Source organism: Narcine bancroftii, chromosome 8, assembly GCF_036971445.1.
Source record: "Narcine bancroftii isolate sNarBan1 chromosome 8, sNarBan1.hap1, whole genome shotgun sequence".
Taxonomy (NCBI): Eukaryota; Metazoa; Chordata; class Chondrichthyes; order Torpediniformes; family Narcinidae; genus Narcine; species Narcine bancroftii.
In genome coordinates this window covers 160,741,109-160,764,172 of record NC_091476.1, presented here as the reverse complement: position 1 = coordinate 160,764,172, position 23,064 = coordinate 160,741,109, and the positions used below count along the sequence as shown (strand labels likewise).

Genomic DNA, 23,064 nt, shown 5'->3' with positions numbered 1-23,064 from the left:
CATTAACAAAGGGGAATGATCCAATAAAATTCTTGTTTTATAATAAACTTGGTTAATTCTATCTTGGAGATGTGCTGATATTAAAAATAAATCTGTTCTCGAATAAGAATCATGATTATTTGAATAAAAAGAATAATCTCTCTCAGGTGGATTCTTCTCCATATGTCTATTAAATTCAGGCCTTTCAATAACATCAAGGTGGCTTTTGCTGCCATTGCCCTTGTAATTACTTTAGTTGATTTATCTAAAACTGGGTCAAAACAAAAATTAAAATCCCTATCTATTAATATATTCTGACGTGTTTCTGCCAAATCGAGAAATGATTCTTGTATAAATTTTTCATCATCCAGATTCAGCACATATATGTTTATAAGGGTCCAAAACTCCAAAAAAATTTGACAATGTACAATAACATATCTCCCTGAAGGGTAAATTACTACATTCTGTATCTTAACCGGAAAGGTCTTCTTTATCAAGATTGCCACTCCCCTTGCTTTTGAATTGAATGAAGAAGCTGTGACACACCCCACTCAATCCCTTTTTAATTTCTAATGCACTGTTTCAATTAAATGTCTGTTGTAAAAAAGCTATATTTACTCTCATTTTTAAAATATATGCCAGTTTTCTTTTCCTCATCACAGCCAGTTAACAATAAAATGTAAAATACTCGTTGATATTTAATTTGATCCCTGTCTACTGCTATTTCCCACTTCACCTCTCTCCTCGTACCTCCTCAACAATTCGGATATTTATCTGCCATGTTAAGGGATGACTCCAGATAAGAAAAAGTTAAACACAGTCAATTTATTTATTGCAGTTATAATACTCACAAAAAATAACAAAAAATAACAAAAAATCTCGATTAATGTTGCTTAAATAATACACATTACCCCCCCCTCCATTTTATGGATTGCAGCATCTTCCACAAATACACACGACTCGATAGTCGTCAGTCCCTATCACCTCTAACTCCCCCAGATGTTTACCATATATCAATCTTTCATTTACAGAAAATTAAAACCCTCCTATTTATTAATCAAATAATTTTCAAACTCCCTCTTGCTGATTAGTTGGCAGTGTGTCCATAAATTCCTCTGCATGGACATGATTTATGAAGAACTTGTTCTGTCCTCCTTGGAAGAAAATCTTCAAAGAGGCAGGTTGATGCAGAACAAATTTGTAACCTTTTTGCCATAAGACATGTTTCACCATGTTAAATTCTTCTCTTCAGCAATTCCAATCTTACATCAGGACAGAAAATAATATCTGTCCACGTAATTCCAGAGCACCCTGTCTTTCTCTAGCTCATTGTGCTACTAGTGCTAATATTTTCTATCTTTATAGTGAAGACATTTTATCAATATAGATCTCAGTTTCTGATCTGGTAATGGCTGAGGTCTCAAAGCTCTATGTGCCCTTTCAATTTCAGTATTTTCAAATTTATCTGGTCCCAAGACGCCTGGAATCCATCATTGGAAAAATCTTATCAGATCATCAGCTTCTTTAAGGCCAACAATTTTGATATTTATTTCTTCTACTAAAGTTTTGTAATGGCTACTTTTCCCCAAATTTGCTTCTTTTCAATAGCCCGTGCGTCTGTTTCATTTTCCATTTTCACCATTCTGTCCTTTGCCTCCTCCATACCAGTTTCCAGTTTTAACTCTTTCATCTACATTGTCCAATTTATTTTGCATTTTATGTATGATAGCAAAATATTTCTTCATTTGTTTATTTGAATGTTTCATGTCTGCTCTCATCTCTCTCAGTTCTTTTAATAGCTCAGCAATTGTACAGTCTTCTTCCTCTAACATTTTAAGTTTGCTGCCTTTGTCTTTGAAAACTTTTACTTGCTTTATTTCTTGCTCTTCTTCATTGCTGGCCTGTGATTCATTTAAATAAACTTCTTCTAAAAATTTATATTTATTGGAGCCAACAAAAATGCTGCTGGCTCCAGCAACATCTTGGAATTCTTCTGATCTGTGCATGCACAGGAAGGTGCGGATGCGCATTTCATTGTATTCTTCTTCAACGCTATCACCCCTAAGAAGCAGCTGTGATGGCGCTGTGGAGCATCTAATAGCCCTCGTAGGGGCATAACTTGCCCGTGGATGAGTTTCTACCCCAACTCCCAGATCCATCAAAATGGTAGGCCTTGTTTCTTTCTCTTGTTGATGTTCTTGTTGCGTTCACGAAAGGTCAGTAATGTTTTTTGCTTTCTTAGGTGACATTCTTAGATCATTATAAAGTAGTTCTTGAGCAGTTTTCAACAGTTTGGTTCAAAGTACTTTGCTTATTTAGCACTTTAAATTTTAAACTAATTCCCAAGAGTATCAGATTTCCCCTTCTTGGCTCTACCACATAACGTGATGCCCCCCATGTGCATATGTTGAGTCATATTGATATGATTTTCTGGGATGGAACTGTTTCCTGGCCTTTTCAGGATAAAAAACAGTGAATCTTTGTGCAAGTAAGTATTATGATCTAGCTGCAGAATTCCTTCTTAATTGTAAGAACACAATGCTGGAGAAACTCAGCAGGTCAAACAGTGTACTTTATTAAAGCAAAAATAAAGATACCTAACCAATGTTTTGGGCTTGAGTGCTTCATCTCAAGCCTAAAACATCGGTTATGTATCTTTAACTTTTCTATATAAAGTACACTGTTTGACCTGCTGAGTTTCTCCAGCATTGTGTTCTTACTTCAACCATGATGTCTGCAGACTTTCGTGTTTTAGTTTTAATTTCTGCTTCATACCCGCTTCAGAAGCAGGAACTGTGTGGCAGTTTACAAACAATGCCTGTAGTCTCCACAGATGAACTTCTCGGCACAAATCTTAAAGGATATACGATTACTCAGAGAACTTCCCACTAATCTAATGACATTAAATAAACATTTGTATATTTTTTAAATCAAATTGTACCTTAATTTTAAAAGCAAATTCCAAAAGTCTTCCTTCTTTTTCTGCTTTAGTTTCCTTACATGCAAATGTTTCGAATCTCCTTTGCTTTTCCATTCTGTTGCATCGTACCTCTAATGGTGCATAGTGTTCTAATGTGAAACCTGAAAACTTGTTCTTGTGCAGGAAGGTATGCCACCTCTTTTCTGCTTGCAGTATAATACTGACTCGAAGCATAAGTACACTGGCATTCAAATTGTCATGAATTCTGACAAAGAAAAGATAAAATGAAGACACCAGCTAAATGATTTGTCTTTAAAGCTGGAGTACAAGCAATTCAAGTATGGATGTAGACAGTCTTGGACTTCAACTTATTTTTTCAGATATCACATTTTGCTTTTTACATGTCAAGCAATGTCATAAAATAGTTCCAGTTATTTAAACAGTATTTATACTTAAAGAGCCATAAATATTTTAAATTAAGCAATAGAGCTATGTTGGTATTAATGGGTCAGGAAAAATTTAGTGCTTGTATCCAATGCCATGATCAAAACATTTTCAATGCAGGGCAGAAGACTGATGTAAAAAAATAGTGCAGCAATGAAACTCTGATTTCACTTTATCTGACAGAGAATCAAGAAAAAAAACTCGACATTTTGGGCATGCACCTGAAATGTTATTATTTTTCCTTCTGTTAAATCTTACTGATTCATCTACCATGCATTTTCAGCACTGAGGCCTTAAAATTCAACTGTGCAAACCTGTTAATTTTTCAATGGTATACAATTGAAATTTGACTTTATCTGCAGATAAACAGTTCAACTTTTTCTGAATTGTTTCCTAACACTCAGGAATTTCAACAGGGCACTTTCTTAAGTGAATCTTTACTGCATGTTTGATTACGTCTCCCGACTTTCTCTACACCCCAGATGATAACCTCTTTCTTTCAGGTCACCACAGGTCCTTACAGATTGCAAGACATGCAGATAAGACAATTTTAGAAGCATGTGACTGCTTTTCTATATTATCTGAAGCACAGAAAATCCAAGCAGAATGATGACCACATTATTGCAAAGATGCGATTGCACTGGAAAAGGTGCAGAGAAAATTTAAAAGCAAGTGTCTAGGAAGGTAAAATAGAAAAACTGGAGTTGTCTCCTTTGGAAGAGTATGAAGCAAGATATAATTGGGTAGTATAAAATTTATGAGAGGATTAGAATGAATAAATAGAAAGGACCTATTTTCTTCTACTGATGGTAAAAAAACAAAGAGGTGAAAGTTTAATGTAATTTTTAGAAGGACATGATAATAAGATTTTTTTTAAAAATCAGAAATGATAGGAGTCCTTAATTCACTACCTGAAAGGGTGATAGATGCAAAAATGGCAAAATTTCTTAAAATTTCCTTACCTTATATATGCATTACTCAGTAATGCAGTAAATAAACTGAAACACAGGAATGACATAATGCTAATGAAAGTCCCAATAATGATGTATGCTAAAATAACATCTTCATCTTCTATATGTACCAGCTGCCATTGCTCATGAACACTAATCCGAAAAATGAGAAACAATGATTCATCCAACGTTTGTAGTTCTAAAGTTCCTACATGCAGACAAAAAGATAAAAAAGCATAACCTTTTATTTGGAAATAGGCAAAGCTAAATATTAAATGATTCTATTATTTTGATGAACATAAAAAAACTTACATTTTGCTAAGTAATAGAGCAAAAAGACATTTGAACTCCTCATATTTGACTGAATAAATATGTAATCACTGATATTCTCTCTTAATATACAAATGCTTGCTTCATAGGTTACACAGTAATTAATTTTTTGTGGGTTATCTGATGTGTACTTTAATGTAGATTTAATGAGAAAACTAATGCATATTTTGTGATCATTAAGCCTTTTCAGTCAAGAGCAGTGAACATTTCATTCCTACCTTTTGTTTTTGGCTTTGACTGAATTATTTGGCTTTTCTTAATTTTATCACCCTTTTTTATTTTATACACTCGTGTACACAATTATTGCACAATATAGTAATAGAGCATGAAGGTAGGGGTAGTTGGTATTTATTGTTAGTGGATGTTAAGTGCACTCTATCATGGGATGAATAAAGTATGCAAGTTCAACAGGGATGTTTCACTTGATATTGCTCAGACAAACACAATAAGACACCAGCCTGGTCCAGTCATAATGTCAGAAGTAGAAGAGATCCAATATACTGTATATACCAAAGGGACTATGCTCAGTTTCATTGAGGCAACCCTTGACTTATCACTAGGTGGTCAAAATGCAAATAGCCTGTAACAAAAATGCATCGATAAAGAAAGGTGTGATTTGAGATAGGAAAGAAATCAGTTGTAGAGATATTTAGCAAATATGTATCCTGTGCAAGCAGCTCCAAAAACAAGAGCAAAGTTCCAAATATATCTGCAGCGTGTATCACATCCCATCAACTCTCTTCTTTGCTTTTAAATCTTAATCATCTAATCTTTGGCCCTTTATTTGCTGCACTCTGTCTGTGGCCACTGATATACTTAAACAAATTCTTGCCTCCTACTTTTGCAAACTATTTCTCATTAATACCATTGTTCATTATCATCCAAGGTTCTTCTGATTACAGATCTTAATTCTGCTTCATTTTGTTTAAAGAACAGAAATTGGGATAGATATGGCAGACAACCATCAGATCTGAGAGTTGTACATAAAACACATTCAGACCTGCTCTCTTGTGTCAAAACTTCATATTAATGTGGAATTTTACAGGCTACAAGAATTACTCTTAATTTATTTCCCCCCAGAACTAGTCAAATTCATAACCCTTTTATCCTTTCCTGTTGTCATCTCCAAAAACAAGTTCAAGAACCTCATGTTGTATTTGTAATGAAGACTAATATCACATGTTGCATCCTTTCTCTTCCATAGTCTATTCTAGAATATCAAAACTAATGCATCCACATCCTTGATGCTTCTTCAAGTTAGGATTTAAACCACCAGGTCCATGGGACCCTTGCTTTCTCATTATTTATGGTATCCTGTTGCAATTGGAAAACAAATACAAAGCACTGCTACTTCTCTATTCTCCATTTTAACTATTGTCTTTGTTGCTTATGGGACTACATATATAAATTCAAGTTTTTGGATTATTGGAAAAGCAAAATGGATAAAAGAAAACAAAGCATTACACTTACCTGCAAATATTAACCAAATGGAATAGGCAAAGGCAAAAAAAAATTCAAAGTACAGAAATAAGAACTTTGCAATGTTGAACATCATCCTGGGAATTATGATAATAAAGGGCCCTATAAATCTAATGGAAGAAAAAAAAACAATAAATGGAATAATAATAAACATCACTAAATGATGTTCCCATCATTTGAACAGATTAATCTTTAAACATCTCCATGATATCTGTAATCCTTATAAAAAATCTTTAATTCTTGCATTCAATTTTGGCTGCTAGAACACACATGGGCAATTATAGATGCAAGTTTTTATGTCTTATTTTTAATAACTCTGAACGCAAACTAAAATGTCCAGTCAGAAGTATAACTTGGTAGAAAGATATTTTTATCAGGGTTACTATAACTTAAAAAACCATGAAATAAATATTTGAAAGCAAATCTACAAGAATTTGTGAGTTTGAGAACTTTTGAACAGCAGTTTAAAGACTCCGAATTTCAACACAAAATATTTCTAAGACTGAACTTTAAAACCATCTCTTCAGAATTATGTCTGAACTATAATGGTTTGGGATTTGTCACACACACACACACACATGTATATATAGTGGGGTTAAGTTTAAAGTTAACTAAGATTTTATATTATTAATAAAAATTATTGTTTTGATGATACCATTGTCTTGGTGAATTTCTATAGCTGCTGGTCTATGTCATAACAATGACCCCTAGTACTATCATTCAGTTGAGTTCCTGCTTGAGCTTTTCTTTTAGTGGTGATGGAACCCACCTCAGGGCAAGCACTACTGGCTGTGTAAGCTCTTTTAACTGATTCTTATAGGTGAATGGCAGAACTCCAAATTCCTTGAAGATGTCTGGAAATTGGTCCAGTATTTCCTCTATGCAGTTCCGTGCATTGTCGCTGTTAATGTGGTACACTTAATTACACTTGACTAGGCTTATGTTTTCACATGCTTTGTCACCAAGTGGTGATTCATCTCCATCTGAGACTACTGGGAACCTGATGTGGTGCTCTTTATCTTTCAGCTTGAGTTTATATGTACCTTTCATATCAATGCTCTGTCCATTGTAGGCTTTGTGGTTTAGAGCATCTATGGCTTTATCTTCATTGCCCTGATATCACACTCACAGATCAAATTAATCTTTGCCCCAGTGTCCAACTTGAAATAACTATTTGTTTCATTTGTATGCAATGACACAGACCACTTATCCTGCTCAACTCTGTTCAGGCTTGGCTGTTCAGTGTATGTTGGTTTATAGTCTTTCTGCACAGGGCATCACTGAGTAGTTTCTTCTATAGTGTGTATAGTGTGCATGCTTTCACTTCTGTTTTATTTCCCTTTGGAAAAACTTGCTTTGCTTAATTATTCTGTCCTTTGTATTCATTACAGACTTTCCCAAAGTTTGGGTGCATGTTGAGTGCCACATCGTTTACAATTGAATGTCTCTCCATCTTTTTGTTGTTTCCCATATCTCTTTTTTTTTGTTTGTGCGTGTCCAGACACTGTGGCTATGACTATGCCTTCATTTTCACTGGCTTTTGCACTAGCATCAAACTTTTTCACATGCTGCAGATCTATTTCACTGGCAAGGCATATCTTCAAAACTCCAGCTAAGGTAACCTCTCTCTCTCACTTTCTTATCAATAATCTCAAAGACTATTTGATCATAGATCATTGAATCTTGCAACTATCCAAAATTGCATGTTCGCTTTTAATTTCAAGTCCATTAAAAATGAATCAAAGCTCTTTCCCTGAAGCTGCGTGCACGAGCGAAATGTGCTCGTCTCAAACATTTCATTTTTCGTTAGGGAACAGTATTCTTCAAACATCTCAACCTTGTCGAACTTGCCCTGGTCAGCTGCCTCAGCAAAAAGAAATGTGTTGAAAACCGTTAGTAGTTGAGGCCCCGCCATGGTAAGTAGCAGTGCAATCTTCCCTGCATTAGGTTTGCTATCGAGTCCACTATCTCCACTCATGGCCGACATGTCCAGTGCAATTTACAGCCTCAGAAGCCTTTACACTCTCCATGTTTTCTGCTACCATCGACTGATTCTCACTCTGCACATTCCTGGTGTTTTTTCCACTCCTGGTACCATGTGATGTTTCTTTTATTGTAATAAATAAACAGGTTCTTTTATAACAAATATAGCTACAGTACTCATGATCTTGTGGAGGCATCCATTTTTAAACAACAGCAACAAATTGTCTCCAACTCCCTCTAGTGGTCAGGACTATCACTAGCACTCAAACATTGCAGTAGAGTAGAGGTTAAAGGTGGCCTTCACAGCAGGATGATTTGAATAGTAGATTGAATACCACAATTATATAAGTGCTGGACGAGACCACATTTGGAATACTGTATGGAGTTTTGGTCTCCTTATTTAAGGAGAAGACAATTACTATGGAGGGAGTGTATCAACGGTTCACCAGATTCTTCAGATGGCAGGTCTGCATATGAAGAAAGATTACTTGGATTTAGAAGAATGGGGGAGTGGGGGTAGGGAGGAGAAACTGGGTTGAAATATAATTGACAGGGTGAGACAGATGCAATGAAGAGTGAATGCTTTCCTGACTGGATGTCATGAATGATGATTAATATCTCAATTTAGAGGGCAAGAGATCTTGGACTGAAAGGAGGAAATTTTTGTTTCACTAAGAGGATAGTGAACCAAGTCATTAAATATATTTAATTAAAGCGATAGAGAATTCCCAGGGGGCATGGCCATGCGAAGGATCTAGACAGACGTGTCTTGGATGACCTCTCCAGAAAGAGTATTAAAAGGACAGTTAAAAATTTTAAAACTAAGAATTTTTTCACTGTGAATGATCAAAATGAAAACTAAGAAGCCAAGACAGCAAAAAACAAAATCGGAAGAAACACCAACTCAGCCAGGAATATTGGGTGATGGACCAAAAGGGAATGGCACAAGAGCAGCCTTGGGGCTGGCTCAACCCAGCAGTGCTGGGGGGTTCAGCACAAGATCTGAATATAATCCTGGATAAGATGGAGACTTTATGCAATCATTTCATGGGTGTTGAAACTGTATTGAGAGATATGTCAGAGAAGATAACTGAATTTAAAGAGGCAATTGAGGATTTAATGCAATGAATGGGCCATGGAAGTTGACTTGGTTAAAAAGCAATAATAGATTAAAACTTTAAAAGAGGATGCAAAAAAAATGAGACTTGGATAAATAAGCTAAGCTGGATAAGATCCACCACATGGAGAATTTCAGCAGATGCAATAACGTTCTGATTATTGGTTTGAAGGAAGGGACCGAACGGAGAGACCCAATGAGTTTCTTTGAAACTTGGATCCCATGAGTGATGGGAGAAAATAAATTCAACAGAAAACTACAAATAGAAAGTGCTCAGACCCATAAGATCTGACGAGCAGCAACCACGGCCGGTCCTGGTAAGACTTTTGAGTTACTGGGAATGGGAAGCAGTTTTGGGAACAGGATTTGATTACTTTAAGCAGCACAATGATGCTCTTGAGATCGATGGCAGAAATGAGTTATTCTTTCAAGACTTTAGCCCAGCTTTATTTAAGCAAAGGAAGAATTTTGATGATGTAAGAAGGCAACAGCGGCCAAAAAATATAAAATACTCGATGATATATCCTGAATGTTAACAGGTTAAACGGGTTGATCTTGGCATAATTAAAAAAACTAAAGATGGATGTAGTTTTCTTGCAAGAAACACACCTTACTAAATCGGAGCATGCTAAATTAAAAAGAGGATGGGTGTGGCAAGTAATACTGTCTTCTTTCAGTTCAAAGGTGAGAGGAGTAGCGATTTTAATCAATAAAAATGTACCAGTAATAGTCGAAGATATATCAGTTGACCAAGCCAGGAGTTTGGTAATGGAACATTGTAAAATTTATGCAGAATCTTGGACATCTATGAACATGTACACTCCAAATTAAATGATGCCTTTATGAAGGATATCTTTTTAAAAGAAGAAGGGGGTAGACAAAATATACTGGTCGGGGAGATTTTAATTTCTGTTTGGATCTGATGTTGGATAAATCAGTGAAAACAGTAACGAGGGCAAAAGCTGCAAAAGTGACACATTTATGAAAGATTTAAATCTGATTGATATTTGGAGGCAGCTCCATGAATCACATAAAAGAAATGATTTATTTTTAATGTCTGCACAGTTAAAAAATAGAGCGGTTAAAAACAGAATACTTGGCGAGGCTATTATTGCGATAGCGGAAAAACAAGAAAATGTATACAGATGGTGTCTTAATGCCATGTTGTTGAAAAGGACAGGCTTCTGTGAGTTTATTATTTTGTGAGACAAATCTCCCTTCTACTGATAATAACTTTTTGATATGGGATATACTTAAAGCATATCTGAGAGGGCAAATTATTTCTTATACAAAAAATCTTAAAAGACAGCATATTGCAAAATTGGATGGTTTGGATAAAGATAACAGAACTGGAGAAAGAACATCAAAGGATGGGTTTACAAGAAAATATACTAGAGAATTAAAAAATGAGGTACAACACATTACAAATGTATAAAATGAAAAAAATTATTTTAAGAATTAGGAAAACAAGCACATAGTTTTGTCTTGGCAAGTGGAGTCATTGAGGATGATAATTGCAATTAAAATAGAAGCCAACATCCTTAAAAATTTTAAATAAAGTCTTTTAAAAAAAAGAAGCCAACATCCTAATGTATAATCAAAAAGAAATTAATGATATTTTTAGACCATATTATACAAATTATATAAATCAGAATTATTAGGTGATGATAATGTAATGGATGAGTTCCTAGCGAATGTTGAACTTCCAAAATTAGAGGTGAGAGAACAGACAGAGTTAGACGCCCCTTTCACAAGAGAAGAAATTGAGAAGGCTAATAAGTCTCCGGGGAGGATGGGTTCCTACCCGAGTTCTATAGACAATTTAAAGATCTGTTGATTCCTCTTATAATGAATGTGATAGACTGAGCAGTAGAGACTCAGACTCTCCTGGATTCTTTTTCAACAGTTATTATTACAGTATTGCTGGGAAAAAACATTGATCCATTAAAAACCTCATCCTATAGACCTATCTCACTTTTGAATGCTACTGGCAAAAGCATTAGCTAATAGATTGGGACAATATTTACCTAAATTGAACATACAGATCAGCTAAAGGAAGACACCCTTCAAAAAGACTGGGCAGGTTATTTAATACAATACCTATGGCTAAATCAAAACTGAATTCCAATAATAACAGTCTCCCTTGACACAGAAAGCACATTCAATGGCCTTAGAATGTTTTTTTTTCATTTAAACTATTGGAGAAATTTGGTAGAATATTCATAAATTTGTTAACAACTCTCTATGATAAATCACAAGCCAAAATTACAACTAATAGTCAAATATCAGCAGGGTGTCCCCTGCTCCCAATGCTTTTTATCCTTGCAATTGAACCACTGGCTGAGATTATAAGGAGAGTTTTGGATATTAAAGGCTTCAAAGTTGGACAAGAAAAACATAAAATCAGCCTATTTGCTGATGATGTGCTACTATACTTATCTGACCCAGTTGAGTCTTTGAAGAAATTACAAACAACACTAGAAAAATATGGAAGAGTTTCAGGTTATAAAATTAATATGAAAAAAGTGAGATAATGCCATTGACAAACTTTGATTATGACAGATATTAAAAAGGAAGTTGATTTAAATCAAAAGTAGATGGAATTAAATACTTAGGAATTATGACTGACAATAACCTATAGAATTTGTACAAATTAAATTATACTCCATGCTAGGGAAGATAGAGAAGGATTTACAGAACTGGAAAGATTTGCCGATGACTTTGATTGGAAGGGTTAACTGTGTCAAAATGAAAGTGATGCTAAGATTATAGTATCTTTTTCAATCGCTGCCATTTTTTTGCTGAAAATTTCTTTAAATCACTAAATAATTAGATTAGGCAATTCCTATGGACCAATAAGGTGCCGAGAATATCATGTGAAAAATTAATGATGGATTATAAAATAGGAGGACTTAGGCTATTGGATTTTAGAAAATATTATTTGGCAGCACAAGCCAGATTTCTTTAATCTTTCTTTGAGGAAGGCAATTCCCACATCCTCTTGGATTTGAATCAGATTAAAGGATTTTATTTATGTGCACTGTTAAGTCAATAACAAAAAAGACAGATAATCCTATATTAATGCATATGATATTTGAATATGGCAAAAAATTAATGAGTGCATTGGGTAAAAGGCAGGGATATCATTAAGAGCACGATTATGTAAGAATGTGTTGTTGCCTATGAATCTGGGTAACAGAATATTAAACTCCTGGTATGACAAAGGAATAAGGTACATTGAAGACTGCTATGCAGAGGAGACTCTATGTCTTTTCATCAACTAAAACAGAAATATAAGTAGCTAATGGGACTTTCTTCTATTTTCTCCAGCTAAGATCATTCCTGAAAGATAGGGGCCAACGTTGGACCCACCTGAAATTAGTGAAATGGGATGAGTCACCTAAATTCATAACAAAAATGTATTATGCTCTCCAGAGTGAAAGTGCAAAACCAGGTTCACAGAGGTTGAGAGAGATGGGAGTCAGATTTAGGTGCTGTAATAGCAGAAAGTTGCTGGTCTGATTAGTTTTTGGATAATAATGACATCAATTATCAAAGCAAGATATGGACAAGTACAGTATAACTTTCTACACCAATTATTATCTTTTGCCACTGAAGCTAAACTAAATTCCAAATTTCTTTTATCTAAGTAGCTTTAGCAGAAGCTAAGTATATTGCAACTACTTGGAAGTCTGACTCTCCATTACTCATAGCACGATGAATTGCAGAGATGAATAGTTGTAGAAAATTAAATATAATTAAAAAAATAAGTATGATACATTTGTCAAAATATGGCATACATATTTGGACTATATAAGCACCCAATTATAATAACACATGTAGTTATAATATAAACAGATGTGATTTCCCCACATAGATTTTTTATACTCTGATGGTGTGTGGTTTTATATTTTGTAGGAAGGGGGAGGTGTTTTTCTTTGTTATTTTGTGTGAAAAAGTTTAATATATTGTGAAAATGAAGATTTTACTATGTATATTTTTTTAATTAAAAATAAAATATTTATTTTTAAAATAGAGGCAGATACATTTTGAGTCATAAAGAGATAAACAGCTTAGACATTATCCCTTGCTCCATTGTCCATGAGAACAATCAATAACCAGTATTTACACGAATTGTTCACTAAACTTTATTTTCCCCACATTCCCATCGACCCCCGTCCCCACTCAGATTTGACCACCCATTTACACACAAGGGTAAATTTATTATGGCTAATTATCCTACTGACCTCCAAATATTTTTTGTAATGTGAGAGAATAAGAGCACCTGGATGATATGTAAATGGACACAGGAAAAATGTGCAATCTATTCAAAGACAACACTAGACACAGGATATAACCTAGATCATTGGGACTGTGATACAGCAATTCTAGTTGCATTACTGTATCTCCATGCAAAAGGATCAACGCCTTTAGGGAGAGAATGGGAACAAAATACTGAGAAAGATGATCAGCCATGATTATAGTGAATACAGAAACGGCTCAAAGGGCTCAAATAGTCCTGCTCCTATTTTCCGTGTTTTAAACAAAATCATTCATGAGAGACAAATATACATACAAGTAATAAAATATGCTCACGAGGTACATGGTGAAAAGTGAAAATTAATTACACATTAGTAGTAGACAATCACAAATCGGTGAAATCTTCCCATCATTTTACCTGAAAGCACGCAGATGTTTCATATTCTTCAGCCACAATGGAATCAATGAAAATGCAATAAGGCGGTCATGAAAAATCTTGATGTTTCCTGTCAGACCAAGTGCAACAAACTGGGTGCAAACCACCACGAATAAAAGGGATAGAACAATACAGTCATGTGCATGCCTACAAAAATATATTCTGTGTTACATATTTGGAATTCATAATGACTAATTGTAAGTGGGCAATTTGACTATAATACTCGAAGTCTTAACTAAACATAAATGCTGTAAATATGTAGCAGATCTGCCAGTATCTGTGGCGAGGGAAATTGAGTGAACATAAATTGAGAACTCTTCACAACTGCTAATCAAAACTTCCAGTTTAAATGAAAAGTTATTGACTTGAAACATGGAGACAGGAGGGGGGTGGAATTTTAACCCTCTAGGACAGGACTGTATCAGTAAAACACTTGCAACACTGAATCACAGAATGCCACTGAAGCTAAACAGCACACTCCTGCAGGCATCACCAACCACATGGTGTGATTGCAGTTTTTTCCTCCCATTATATGGAAAGATGATCTCCTCACAATGCTTACTGTGGAGAGCATGAAATCCAGCAAGGGGGGGCCAGTAAATCTTGAAGAATCCTAGCACTGTTAATTTTGCTCTTTTTTTTCGAAGTGTAGACAACTCTAGCCTCCACATTCAAAAATTATGTTTTGGTGATTCCACCACTTTAGGAGTCATGTCATCAAGAAATAAATGAAAGGAGAAATAGGTAGTACAGAACCAGTTTTATGTGTTGTGCAGATTTCTATTGCTCAAAAGATGCATTTAGATATGTTACACACTTGTATAGAATGGTACGGACCTAAGAATTTAGAGGGCAAGGAAGAAATCCATCAGTATGCATGTTAAATTTGGTGCCAGTTCTACCAGCAAATCGATAACTGCATGGTGCAGTCTTCAAACTATCTTCATCTTTCATGGCTGAATGTGCATTAATCAAAACAAACCTCTCATCACTAAATTCACAGAATCACAAGAAAATAAGAGCAGGAACCAGCCACCAGGCTTCTCATATCTGCCTCACCATTCAACAACTTTTTTATGCCAGTTTCCCTAACTCTAAATTCTTTGATCTTTCAAATGTTTATCCCTTCCCACCTTGAATACATCTTCCACCATTTTCAATGGAAGAGTATTCCAGATTTCCCTTTGAGAGAAGAAAGTTCCAAGCACTTCAATTTTAAATAACTAGTCCCTTATTTTGCAGCTATATTCCCTTGTCTCTAACTCTCTTATAAATGAAAGCATCTCAACATCTACCCTATCAAGTATCTTTAGAATACTGCCCCAAACTGCTTCTCTTAATAGGGTAACCATCTTATTCCAAAAATTAGCCTGGCGAATCTTCTTTGGACTTCCTCTAATTCTACTATATTCATTTTTTAGGTAAGGGTAGCAAAGCAGTGCATAGTATTCTAAGTGTGATCTCATTAACAGGAGAACTGCCACTGGTGCACACCTGGGGAGAACAGAGAATGAAGACACAGTGTTCCCCCACTGGGTTCTTCCACCCAGTCTGATTGCCAATGGCTCTGTACAAGCTTTAAATAACCTGTTCAAGATGAAGGTGTTTTATTTAGAATCCTGTTAGTACGGGGTCCGGGCCCTGTATTTGGCAGCGGCCTCGAGATGTCGCAGACTCTGAAGGAGCAGTGGATTGGTGCAGGGTGCTAGTAACGGGGAGAACACCCCACCTCCCCTCACCCCCAACTCTAACCAGGCTGTTGAAAAGGAGAAGACAGAGGAGATGATCCTAAAGATGATGATCATGGCAGATGATGACCATGGCGGTGGACTGGAAAGGGTTTCTGCAGCTTAAGGACACACAAAGGCAGTGAGCTGTTGGTGATCCAGACAAGGAGTCCTCACAGGCTGCAACCTGCTGGCCACTTGAGGACAAAGGACTCACATCAGGCTGCAGTAAACTGGCTAATGAGAACTAGTTATTGTAACCAGGATTCAAAGGGATTCTGAGAGCAAGGAGGGCTCCCGAAGAGCCCTGGGCACTAGAGACTTCTTCATCGTGTCTGAGGTTTGGATCTGGACTCGAGTTTCCGATGGTTTAAACTGGAGTCTTATGCAGCTGCAGAGACCATGGGAGTACTGGAGGTGAATCCACAGATACTTGGTAACTCTGGAGAACTCTTTTGCTTCTCTTTCTGACTGTAGGTCAATGGTAATGCTAACAGTGAACCTTTGTCTGCCTAATGGCAGACTAACTTTATGTAATATTACATTTTTGTTTTATTACATGACAATAAATAGTATCTGATCTGATTAATACCTTGTAGAACTGAAAAACAGTTCTATTCTTGAATTTTAACTCCTTTGCAATAAAAGTAACATAATCATTTTCTTTCTTAACTGTGTTGGAATTGCTTGCTAACTTTGTGTGATTCATGCATTGGAACACCTACATCTACCATGAGCGCACAGTCCCTTTGATAATAATCATCTTTTGATTCCTTTTACTGAAGTGTATGTCTTCACACTTCCCTACATTAAACTCCATTTGCAACTTTTTGTGCATTTACTCGATCTATGTCCTGTTAAGAGATTCATACAACGTGGGATATGTTCTTCAGCTCATTCAGTCCACACCAACGATCAAGCACCCATTTACACTAATCCTATTTTTATTTTCTCCACATTCCTATCAACTCCTCTGTCCTACCCTGATTCTACCACCCAGTCACATACCAGGAGCAATTAATAGTAACCTACCAATCCACATACTTTTAGGACACAGGGAGAACATACCAACTTCACAAATATAATACCCAAAGACAGGAAAGAACCCAGGTTGCTGGAGCCACTATGATGCTAAAAAAAATTGTTGCTACATTATGGATGATGCTACAATTGTCTACATTTTGTCATTTCCTCAATTTGATTGAAGTTTGAACTGTACCAGCTAGTGATAATGTACTCTCTACAAGTTGTGCTGAAACAAGTTAAGTATTTAAATCTAGAAGCGAAAGGGTCTCCCTTTGGGAATTAAACAAAACCAGGAAAAGGAGCGAAGGCAGCAAAGAACAAGATATAAACTGATAAAGGAGATGGAGGCAATAGCAGAGTTCATTGCAAGAAACCATCTTTTGAAGGCTTTCAAGATGCAATTAGCCTCACTCAGCTTCAATATAGACAAATGCTTCAAAGATCTTTGTTGCATAATACATTTTTTTGCTACAGCTAAGGCTATCATAATAAATCTTTTTTGTGCTCCATCCAAATCGAGTCCAAGTTCTTTACTTCTTATATACTTAGAAGAAAGATCTCTGGATTTTTTGAAATGTTGCTTTTTGTGATTTTATTTAAAATCTGATTTAGATCTTCCCAAATTTTTCCACTTTCTCACATGCCCATATTGTATGTACTGTTGTTCCCGTTTCCTTCTTACAGCGAAAACATCTATCTGATAGTGTATCCCATTTATTTAACTTTTTGGGCGTGGTGTATAGTCTGTGTAATCAATTATATTGTAGCATGCGTAACCTAATGTTTATTGTATTTCTCATAGTTCCGGAGCATAGCTTTTTCCCAGATAGCCTGAGAATACAGCAATGGTACATAGAAATTAATAAATGTATTCCATTGGAACAAATAACATATAATTTAAGAAATAACATCACAGTATTCGAACAAATTTGGGAACCATACATGGAACACAACAGAGAAGTCCTACCGCGGACCTCCACCACCTAAAATGACAGAATGAGAAGAAGATGAAATGAATGTATGTAAAAGTAGATGACACAATCTTCTTGTTTATTTTCATTGTGTGATGACATTGTTTAATGGGTTTAATGCATCATATATGTTGAACGTTGAGTGGGTGGGGAGGGGGGGTGAATGAGGGAGGGAAGGGAGGGGGGAAAAGGGGAGAAAATGACACTATGTAAATAATGTTCCCATTTTCCTCAGAATGGTTCTGCCAACAACAGTTGATTCCTGCTTTTAAGCATTATATTCTTTATTTTTCCAAATTTGTCAATCGTCAGTGTTTTAAAAATAAAGAGTTTATGCAGAAGTGCTTTTTAGGCAGCCATAAGTTTTAAAGTATCTTTTTAAATTAAAAAGAATAGCAATAGCAAAATACTTCAGGTATTAGAAATCTGAGTTAAAACAGAAAATTCTGCAAGAGAAACAAAATTAACATTTTGTAACATCTCTCCACAAGTCCTGATGAATCTAAAAAGTTCTTTTAGCATTTGCTGATTATAAAAGTCAATTTGATGGTTAAAGTTGCACATGTTATTTAAAGGATACATTTATTTTAAAATCTCTATTTTGTTCAAAAATATTGATTCAATCACAAAAGCTCTCCACTGGCCACCGAGACAGAGGTGCACCAAAGAAGAGGTACAAGGACTGCTTAAAGAAATATCTTGGTGCTTGCCACATTGACCACCGCCAGTGGGCTGATATCGCCTCCAACCGTGCATCTTGGCGCCTCACAGTTCGGTGGGCAGCAACCTCCTTTGAAGAAGACCGCAGAGCCCACCTCACTGACAAAAGACAAAGGAGGAAAAACCCAACACCCAACCCCAACCCACCAATTTTCCCTTGCAACCACTGCAACCATGCCGCCTGTCCCACATTGGACTTGTCAGTCACCAACAAGCCTGCAGCAGATGTGAACATACCCCTCCATAAATCTTTGTCTGCAAAGCCAAGCCAAAGATATTTAAAAGACAATTTTGAGTTCAGATTTATCAAAAAACAATACTGAAAACTGAAATAGAATAATTCAGAAAGTTCTCTCGGTACAGCAATTTATAATGAGAATTGTTAACAAAAAAAGATAAAGATATACTGTCAGATATTATGGTTTATTTATCAGGAGACATCTTTATTGCTATTCATAAAAAGACATCTCTTCAGACATAATTCACAATGTGATTAACTTTTTTCCTATCATTCTAATTTATTTGTTCGCTTACAAAGATAGCAATCCTCTCAAAATATATTCAAGAGAGTCGAACACAAGTTTAGCTTACCACCAATCCAGGAAATAGTAATCCTTCATTGAGTCAATTGCAGCAATCTCTTTCTTTAAATTGATTTCCTCCTGTAGTAAAATTATAATTATAAACAATTATAATTTCTGCTGCATCTTCAGAGAGAAACCCTAACTTCATTGAAGAGGCACAACAGAAATGACAGTAATTCAAAAGATATTTCATTGGTCGTAATACATTTCATGAGAAATTGAAGCCTGTTTCCAGAAATGCAAATGTTACTTTTCTTTGTTCTGAGTTGAGATGTTAATGGAAGCAATATCATTGGCTTGAAGTAGAGAGTAAAGATGCTACTGCCTCCTTTGGGCCAATTATATTACTTCAGGGTCTTCATTATTTAAATAACTTCTGTTGAAACTACCAGATATCACCTTTCTATCATTGTGCAATCATTAGTAAATTAAGTTTTCAATGTTCAATTCTATTTGCAGCACCTCAGCAAATTAAGCACTTCATCTTGCACGTAGAAAGATCGATACAACATTCAGGCATGTGCGGAAAATGTCAAAAAAACGTTCAAATTCAAGTTTAATACCATCCGATTGTACAGTACAACTGACAAAACTTGTTGCAAAAACATACCAACGCACATCCAGACATTATACACAGACGAATGATACATGTGTAGTATGCATATACAGGTACTTCTCAACTTATGTTCGTGTTCTATTCTGGCCAATGGGTCCTATCTCAAAATGGACATTGACATGTCAGAAATGCTCTGTATCATTAGCATTTGGCAAATACAACATGGCAGCCACCAAGGCCAGCTCTCATGAGGGGTTGACCACCAGCCAGCTCTCACGAAAAGTTGGCCATCACTGCAAACTCTCGCAAGAGGCATTATTTTCCAGATCGGCCCAACATTTACCCATAAATACATAATTTTTATATTTTTTCTATACTTAAAAAAATTTGGTCATAATTTGCACAGGTGATAAGTTGATGAATACCTGTACATATATAAAAATAAAATTGCATGTACTGTTAGAAGTCAATGGGTTGAATATGGTGGAAATGTTTTTAGGTACATCTATTTCAATGCAAGGAGTATTGTAGGAAAGGCAGACAAGCTTAGAGCATGGATTGGTATGTGGAATTATGACATTGTGACCATCAGTAAAACTTGGTTGCATGAGGGGCAGGACTGGGAGCTCAATGTTCCAGGCTTCCATTGCTCTAGATGTGATAAAATTGGGGGTGAATGAAAGGGGAGGAGTGACATTGCTCGTCATGGAAAATATCACAGGTGTGTTGAGGCAGGATAGACCAGATGGCTCAACTACTGAGGGTATATGGGTGGAGCTGAGGAACAGGAAAGATCTGATCAAACTCATGGGGTTATATTATAGACCGCCCAATGGTCAGAGAGAAATGGAGGAGCAAATCTGCAGAGAGGTTGCAGACAGCTGTAGGAAACAAAGTTTTGATAGTAGGACAATTTAACTTTCCATATATTGATTGGGACTCCCATACTGTAAAAGGGAGTTTCTCAAATATGTTCAGGAAAGTTTTCTAAATCAATATATAGAGGTACCAACTAGAGAGAATACAGTACTGGATCTCCTATTAGGGATGAGGCAGGACAGGTAAAGTAAGTATGCATAGGGGAACATTTTGGGTCCAGTGATCATAATGCCATTAGGTTTGTTAATTATTGAGAAGGATAGGCCTGGGTCTCAGGTTGAGATTCTAAATTGGAGAAAGGCCAATTTTGAGGAAACGAGAAAGGATCTAGAATGTGTGGATTGGGATAAAAAAAATTTCAGGCAAGGATGTGTGAGGTAAGTGGAGGACCTTCAAAAGTGAAATTTTGAGAGTACAGAATTTGTACGTTCCTGTCAGGATCAAAGGCAAGTTAAGAAGGCACAGGGAACCTTGGCTTTTGAGGGATTTGGGAGATCTGGTTCAGAAGAGAGAGATGTATAACAGGTATAGGCAACATGGAGCACATGAGGTAACTGAGGAGTATAAAAATGCAGCAAAAAACCTTGAGAAAGAAATCAGGAAGGGTAAAAGAATGAGATTAATTTGGCAGACAATGTGAAAGAAAATTCTACAGATTTCCACAGACATATTAAGAGCAAAAGGATAGTAAGGGACAAATTTGGTCCTCTTGAACATCAGAGTAGTCAGCTTTCTACGGAGCCAAAAGAGATGGGAGAGGTATTAAGTGTTTTTTTCCGTCAGTATTCACCCAGGAAAATAGCACAGAGTTGTAAGGAAAACAAGCAATGATGTTATAGAACCCATAGAGATTAAAGAGGAGGAAGAGCTTGGTGTCTTAAAGCAAATAAGGGTGGATAAATTCCCAGAGTCTGGCAATATATTCCCTTGAACTTTAAGGGAGACTATTGTTGAAATTGCAGGGGTTCTGGCAGAAATATTTAAAATGTCCTTAGCCATGGGTGTAGTACCAGAGAATTGGAGGGTAGCTCATATTTTTCCATTAATTAAAAAAGGTTCCAAGAGTAACCCTAGAAATTATAGGCCAGTGAACCTGACATCAGTAGTAGGTAAATTATTGGAAGGTGTTCTAAGAGATTGGATAGCCATGGACTGATTAGGGATAATCAACACAGCTTTGTGCGTATTTAACCAGTCTTACAGAGTTTTTTGAGGAGGTTACCAGGAAAGTTGTCGAAGGCTGTGTGTGTTGTTTACATGGACTTTAGTAAGGCCTTTGACAAGGTCCCGCATAGGAGGTTAGCCAGGAAGGTTCAGACGCTAGGTATTCGTGGTGAAGTAGTGAACTAAATTCAACAATGGCTGGACGGGAGAAGCCAGAGATGATTGCTTCTCAGAATGGAGGCCAGTGACTAGTGGTGTGCCTCAGGGATCAGTGCTGGGACCATTGTTTGTCATCTATATCAGTGATCTGGATGATAATGTGATAAATTGCATCAGCAAGTTTGCAGATGATACTAAGAATAGAGGTGTTGTGGAAAGCAAAGAAAGTTTTCAAAGCTTGTAGAGGGATCTGGACCAGCTGGAAAAATGGTAGATGGAATTTAATACAGACAAGAGTGAGGTGTTGCAATGTGGAAGGACAAAGCAAGAAACATGGTAAATGGTAGGGCATTCAAGAGTGCGGTAGAACAGAGAGATCTAGAAATACAGATATATAATTTCCTGAAAGAGGTGTCACAGGTGGATAGGGGTGTAAAGAGAGCTTTTGGATTTTAGCCTTTATGAACCAAAGTATTGAATACAGGAGTACAGTATTGACTGTAACACATATGAACTTCTTTAACTTTCTCTAGCCTGTCACAGAAATTAAGCCCCAGTGAACTCACACCCCTGGCTTACAAGATCAGCACTCTAACTACTGAGCTATCAGAGCCTCTAACCAGTATGGCCAGTTCATCAGTCGTTCAGCAATTTCCCAGCCTGGTGGTTCTGGCTCTGGCATTACTGTATCTCTCGTCCGTTGGGAATAGCTGGAAGATGCTGCTTGTGGGTGATAGATCCTTGAAGATTTTGTGAGCCCTCTTCAAACAATGATCCCTTTAGATCACATCAGTGCCACTCATGTTCATGTGGATTGACTTCCAATCCTGTGCTCTACAGTAACCTTATCCCATTGTGATGCAGCCCTAGGTAGGAAGCTCATGATAGAACTTCTGTAGAAAGTTGACAAGATGGTGCCCAGCAGCTTGCCCACCTCAGTCTTCTCAGGAAGTGCACTGGTTGTTGCACCTCCCTGGAAAGTGAGGAGATGTTGTGTGAACCTTCACAAGGCATCAGGCCTTGATAACGTATCTGGCAGGGTACTGAAAATTTGTGACAACCAACTAGTTTAAGTGTCAATGGACATTCTCAATCTCTCATTGCTGCAGTCAGAGGTTCCTACCTGCTTCAAAAGGGCATTCATAACCAGTGCCCTTTTGAAGAGCAGAGTGAGCTGCCTCAATGACTATCACCCAGAAGCACTCACATCTACCGTGATGAAATGCTTTGAGAGGTTGGTCAGAATCAACTTGTACCTGAGTAAAGATTTGGACCCATTGCAATTCGCCTAATACCACAATCACTCCACAGTGGATGCAATCTCACTATCTCTCCACTCAGCCCTGGATCACCTAGACAATAACAACAAGTAGATCAGGC

General features: G+C 36.5%; 1 protein-coding gene across 1 annotated transcript in view; it reads right to left on the bottom strand.

Annotated features, from left to right (window-relative positions):
• Positions 1-23,064, bottom strand: part of LOC138742137 (uncharacterized) — a 145,498-nt gene that overhangs the window by 59,976 nt on the left and 62,458 nt on the right. Inside the window, exons 13-17 of the mRNA XM_069896320.1 lie at positions 18,934-19,004; positions 13,881-14,045; positions 6,094-6,212; positions 4,306-4,501; positions 2,921-3,164 (exon numbers count right to left, since the gene is read on the bottom strand). Of these exons, the coding sequence (XP_069752421.1) occupies positions 2,921-3,164; positions 4,306-4,501; positions 6,094-6,212; positions 13,881-14,045; positions 18,934-19,004 (795 nt within the window). The remainder of the gene's footprint in view (positions 1-2,920; positions 3,165-4,305; positions 4,502-6,093; positions 6,213-13,880; positions 14,046-18,933; positions 19,005-23,064) is intronic.